General features: G+C 60.1%; 1 protein-coding gene across 1 annotated transcript; it reads right to left on the minus strand.

Moving 5' to 3' along the window:
• Positions 1–316: 316 nt before the first annotated feature.
• SOCS3 (suppressor of cytokine signaling 3) lies at positions 317–3,694 on the minus strand. Its single transcript, XM_033091853.1, has 2 exons — positions 3,278–3,694; positions 317–2,708 (listed from the first exon to the last, which is right to left on the minus strand). The coding sequence occupies exon 2, from the start codon at positions 2,618–2,620 to the stop codon at positions 1,931–1,933; it is 690 nt and encodes a 229-aa protein (XP_032947744.1). The 5' UTR covers positions 2,621–2,708; positions 3,278–3,694; the 3' UTR covers positions 317–1,930.
• Positions 3,695–6,029: the final 2,335 nt, after the last annotated feature.

A 6,029-nucleotide genomic window follows, 5' to 3' on the forward strand; every position in this document is an offset into this window, starting at 1 on the left:
CACAGCTCAGCTTACTCCCTGCAAGCCCTTTGAAGCGCTTCCTTCGAACTTGCTTTGCATATTCTGGTCAGATCTGAATCAGACTAGCAGGAATTACCCTCTCGGTACAGTCTAGGTGGCTGCCGGAGCTTGTAAGTGACGTGAACACGAGTTTGAGGACGCCAGGGCAGCAAGGGGACAGAGCTACCACCCTCCGTGGCTCCCTCCTTCCTCCTCTTGGGTGCAGAGTGTGGGTGAGGGTGAAAGAGAAAGCAAGGCCAAGAAGGGGCAGGGGATAAAGGCTCAAGTCATGTTTTTCATTAAAAAATAGTGCTCTTTATTATAAATTACTGAAATGTTCCTTTTTTGAATATAAATATAAATATGTGCAAAGTTTGACATGGATTGGTATTTTGAGTTCTTCAAGCATCTCCTAACAGCCTTGAAGGCCTGGGTGGGAGGAGGGGACAGGACTGGAGGTGGAATCTTTATAAAAGACAGAGTGATTGAGGCAGATTGTAAACATTATTAAAAAACAAAACAGAAACAAAAATAACAGAAAAAACAACACCCCAACACACAGCTCTCCCATCCAGACCAATACCTGACACAGAAAACTTTGTGTGTCTGCTTAATTTTGCCCCAAAAAGAACAGTTCCAGGTAATTCCATTGCTGCTACATTCCTGTAAGTTTTCACTGATCAGTGCTATTGCAGAGTGGGAGCAGCTGGGGTGGCAGGGGCCCTGGCCTCTGGATGACTCCCTGCCTGTGCCCCCTCCCCCAAGGGAAGAGGGAGGGCTGTGGGACCCCGTGGCTCTGCTCTGGCTAGAGCCCAGGCACCGGGAGGCACCTGTGACAGGCCAATACCGATGGGCTAGCCTTTTTCCAGGGCTCAGCTGGGGAGGCCTGATCATCCATCTCTGAGCCCACCCCCCCAAATGGTGAGTGGCCAGCAGCCTGCCCGCTGAGAATCCCTTGGCCTCTGCCTGGATTGGCTGAGTGTGTGGCTTCTTGTGTGCCAGTCCCTATCCATGGGACAGGGAGCATTTAAGGCAAATCTCCTAGCCAGACATAGTCAGGAGGCACAAAGTAGAATCCCTCATCTTCTCTGGCAGGGGTCTGGGGTCCAAACGGCTCATCTCCTCCATTCCCCCCCACCCCCAGGTGCTGGAAGGTATAGCGTGGGTGGGGAAAGAAGCCACCAGCCCATCCATCCCCCTCCAAATGCCACTTCCCCCTTAAAACGGGGGAAGGGCCCTGGGCTCTTGATGGTCTCTAGGACCTATGTTTCCTGTGGCTGTCCCAAGGGGGTGGGGAGGGAGAACGGTCCCCTTCAGGTCACCACTTGGCCTTCGCCCCAAAGCCTAGGGAGGAGCACGCAGCCACCTTCCTCACCTGGGCTGGGTGGTGGGAGTGGCCATTTCCTTGGCCAACCTGCAGCCCTGGGGGGCACCACCCCTCTCTCTCCTCCACCTTTTCCCAGGCCTGAGACTCGCTCAGGTTTAAAGCCAGTTAAAGCCACGTTTAAAACCAAATCAAAGAGCAAACAAGTTCCGTTGGAAAGTTAGCGGATTCCCAGCAGTTTTCACTAGTTCAGCACTCCCACAGTGTCCCCTGCCTAGAAGTGCAGGGTGAGTCGAGGAAGTGGAGAGGAGAGGAGAGGAGAGGAGAATCCACTGCGGTGGCTGCAGTTGTCCCTCGGGGTCATCAGGCTCCTCCGGAGAAGCTGGAGTGGGGGAGGAGCACTCCGGCGGCACTCCCCCGTCCTCAGACACATTCCAGGTCTGCCTGCCCCATTCTACAGAGGGGAGGGTCAGAGGGAGGGGCTGTCCACCCCCTCCCTCGCTCACCCAGAGCGGCAGGACTCACGGCTGGATTCTTGTGCTTGTGTCATGTGCCACGGAGGGGAGGGTACCCAGGCCCCTGGCCCCCACCCCTGCCCTTTGCTCCTTAAAGCGGGGCATCGTACTGGTCCAGGAACTCCCGAATGGGCCCAGGCAGCTGGGTAACTTTCTCGTAGGAGTCCAGGTGGCCGTTGACGGTCTTTCGACAGAGATGTTGAAGAGTGGCCACGTTGGAGGAAAGGGGCCTGCTCAACACCAGAGGGATCTTCTCGCCCCCGGAGTAGATGTAATAGGCTCTCCTGGGGGGGTTCCCCGGAAGCGGCTGGGCTGGCGGCTGTTCTGACACCTCGGAGGTGGGTGAGGAGGCGGGTTCAGTGGGTGGCGAGGGGAAAGAGGGGGCGCCGGGGGGTGGCATGTAGTGATGCACCAGCTTGAGGACGCAGTCGAAGCGGGGCACCGGCTGCGTGCTCCGGGGGTCGCTCTGCAGCGAGAAGCTGCCCCCCTCACATTGGATGCGCAGGTTCTTGGTCCCAGACTGGGTCTTGACGCTGAGCGTGAAGAAGTGGCGCTGGTCCGAGCTGTCGCGGATCAGGAAGGTGCCGGCGGGCTCCGCGCTGAGTAGCAGGTTCGCCTCGCCGCCCGTCACGGCGCTCCAGTAGAAGCCGCTCTCCTGCAGCTTGCGCACTGCGTTCACCACCAGCTGGTACTCGCTCTTGGAGCTGAAGGTCTTGAGGCGCAGGCTGGTGTCCAGGGGGCGGCTCATCCCGGCGGCGGGAAACTTGCTGTGGGTGACCATGGCGCACGGAGCCAGCGTGGATCTGCGCGGCGGCGGCTGCAGCTGCTCGGCGGCCTCCGCACAGCGGCCGCTACCGCATCCCGGGGGGCTGCAGGGAGGCAAGCGTGCGCCGCGTGAGTGCCCGGAACCCTCCAGCGCGCCGGACCCGCCCCGGCTCCCCTGCTCCGCCGAGGGGCCAGGGCACCCACTGCCCCGGAGGTCCTAGCCTAGGCTCTCGTTCCTACCCAGGCGCCCCGCGGAGCCCGCCCAGCCCTCGTCCCCGCCGGCGAGGTAGCCCCAGACAGCCCCTTCCCCAGAGCGCACTGGCAGGGCGCCGAGTGGGAAACTCGGGCGCGGAAGTTGGGTCTCCAGGAGCGTGGCCGGGGTGGGGAGCAAAGAAGGGCCCCCGGGACGCTCTGGGCGCCGCTCAGGCCAGTGGCCCCAGGCGGCGGGGGCAGAGAAAGAAATCTGAGGCATGAGGGTAGGGAGGGGATATGAGAAGCCCGAGGGCCCCAGCCTGGGTATTCCGGGAACCTGGGATCTCCGGCTTCCATCCGCTCTGTCTCCTACCTCGTCCCCTCCCTGCCGGGAATGACCCGGGAAGGGGAGGGGAAACCGGGAAAAGCTCCCGGGACCTGCGAGGGCCACCCCCCTCCGCGCCGCGCCCCTCCTTCTTACCTGGTCCTAAAGCGAAGACTCCGGCCTTGGGGCTGTGCCTCCTACGGTCCCCAAGGCGAGGCGGTGGCTGGGCGGCCAGCGGTGGCCCGCGCTGCGCCCAGATGTTGGCGGCCGTGAAGTCCACAAAGGGGTTCTCGCGCGCGCGTCCCTCGGGCTTCGCCGGGGCGCCCGCCCTGCCCCCTGCGCGCCCCCGGGTCGACCGGCCGGGGGCGAAGCGAAGGGCCGCGGCGCGAGCTGGGTCGGCGGGCGGCGTGCAGGCCGGAGTCGCGGCGGCGGCGGCACCGGGAGTTTGAGTCCGAGACGCCGCGGAGGCCGCGCTCACGGGTATATACGCGGCCACTGGGCCCCGCCCCCCCGATTCCTGGAACTGCGCGGCCGGCCTTCTTGTAATGTTTAGTCACTACTCACAGCAATGAAAGGCTGCGCGCGGAGGGTGAGGGAGGGGCCACGCCAGGGACCGGCAGAGACGCGCGCAGAGACAAAGCGCAGCAACGCAGGGCAGCCGGCGGGCGCGGCGCCAGCCCCGGCGGCGCGTTCCTGGCAGCGGCCCCTCCCCCGCGCGCGCTCCGCCCCCAACTTCTCATTCACACTTTCCCCCCCTCCTTCTAAGAAGGCCGGTTTCTGGCAGAGGCGGGGGCGCCTCTCCGGGAGCGCGGGCAGTTCCTGGAGGCCGAGCAGGAGAGGCTCCCGGCTCCCCTTCGCTTCTTCTCGGACCTCGCGGGGACACCCCCTCGCCCCCACCCGGGCCCGCCCGTGGTCCGGATCACAGTCCCAGGAGGCCCCGGCCTGCCGCAAGGGAACTGGGGACACCCCAAAGCCGGGCTGTGAAACGGGCTGGAACTAGTAGGAGCTGGAAGGGGTGGGGACACGCGACAGTCACCTGTGGGCATGTCCCCGAGGCGAAGCCCGAGTCCCGGGGTGGAGGGGTCGCAGCGTGCGTGGCAGCTGTCCGGCCTCAGCCCATCGGCCCACTGCCAGGTTCTTTGCCGACGCTCACAGAGGTCCCGCCTCCCACAACCAAAAAACCCAAATCAAACAAACAACAACTGCTTTCACACATCTGGGTCTCCAAACCTGTGTGGTGCGGCGTGGGTCGGGCCAGGTGCTCCGTCGCCGCGGGACTGACGGAAGGGCAAGCGATGGCCGCACCCCGCGCGCCGCGTCCGCTAGAGGGCGCCCTGGGTTCTCGTAGGCGGAGTGGAGTTTGGTACTGCTCCCATCCAAGCCCTGGAAACCGGAGGGGGCGGTAGGGATGCAGGCTCAGGAGCTGGGTGCCGGGGACCTAATGGGGGACACAGGAGAATTCACATCACAGTCTGGAATTAGACCTGGGAATAAAAATCCAGCGGGGGAGAATTTCCAGAAAAGTTTTCAGGAGTTAGGTCCACTTCGATGGCCCAGCATAGCCTAAGATGTGCCCCCTCCCCCAAGTGTGGGGCTCTTATCTCTCTCCCCAGGGGTAAGGAGAGGAGATGCTTGAGGTGAACTATGTTGTTGGCATAGGTGTGGGTGGTTTGGCCTAACCAGGGCTACCTTTATGAAGGATGGAAGGTTTTGCAATCGAACCCCAAATAGGCAGTGGGGTGCTGAAGACATCTGAGAACCAGCTTAAGTGGCACTTAGATTGTCACTTCTTAGGGCTCAGGGGCAGTGTGCTTTGGTCCCTGCCCTCACGACTGAACATAATGAGTCGGAAAGGAAGGAGAGAGATGGTGACAACACCAGGCAGCTTGGGAGTCTAGGACAGAGACGTGACCCCTTTGTTTCTCTGGAAGCTGATAGGAACTTCACTGCTTTTCCCACTGTGTCTTCAATCTGTGCCACCGCCTTTCTTCCCCACAGACGGGGGTGGGGGGGGACTAAGTGAGATTTAGGTAGGACACCCAAGCTCTCTGGGATTCAGTTTTACTATCTGCAAAATAGGAATAATAGCCTTTTCCCACGACAGATCTGAGATTTAAAAAACAAGTAAAGATTCTGAATGTCAAAGTGTGCTAGGAATGGAAGCAATTCAGCTCAACTGTCCCTTCGGGTTCTGTTATGGCAGTAGTGAGGAGGAAGTCTTCTTTTCACTTCTGCAAAGGGGGAAATTGATTTAGTCAACACATTTCACAGAAATTGGGCTCTAGTAGCAGGCATTGTGCTGGGCATTGAACTGTAATGCTGAAGAAGACCCAGTCTGTGCCGTCAAGGTGCTTGTGGGCTAATGGAATGGATTCTCCTTCCTCTGTAATCAGGAGTCCATTCTCTTCCTCACCCATTGATCATATACTTCTATGCTGAGCCCCGTGGAAGACAAGGAGGGCTCAACAAGGAATAGCCCTGGAGTTAATGGAGGAGAAAGTGCTTTGTAAATTATGAAGCTCTGACACAGTCAGGTTCATTCATCCATCCCACAAACCCTCAATGAGCGCCTGCTTTTGCCAGGGGCGAAGTCCTGGGAAGACAGACGTGCTGGGTGAATCCTGCAGGAAGACAGGCGAGGCAAGAGACGTGGGACACCCCCCACCCCCACCACTACAAGGGATGGGTGCCATAAGAAAGAGGTGGGTGTGATGGTGATCCTATGAGGCGTGGTAGTTCATTTTGAGGGGGAGGAGGTAGTTTGAAGTAGAGAGAGATAAGAAGGGAGAAACAGCCCTGGAGCTCTGGGAATACCAGTCTGATTAGAGACGCATACCTCTGAAACAGGTAAATCCCAACATCAACAGGAAGTGAGCCTGGATTGTGCAGGGGGGCCAGCAACAACGCC

This window comes from Rhinolophus ferrumequinum, chromosome 21 (assembly GCF_004115265.2).
Source record: "Rhinolophus ferrumequinum isolate MPI-CBG mRhiFer1 chromosome 21, mRhiFer1_v1.p, whole genome shotgun sequence".
NCBI lineage: Eukaryota > Metazoa > Chordata > Mammalia > Chiroptera > Rhinolophidae > Rhinolophus > Rhinolophus ferrumequinum.

Coding starts and splice junctions, on each gene's coding strand:
- SOCS3 (XM_033091853.1), bottom strand. CDS start 2,620: ATGGTCACCCACAGCAAGTTTCCCGCCGCCGGGATGAGCCGCCCCCTG.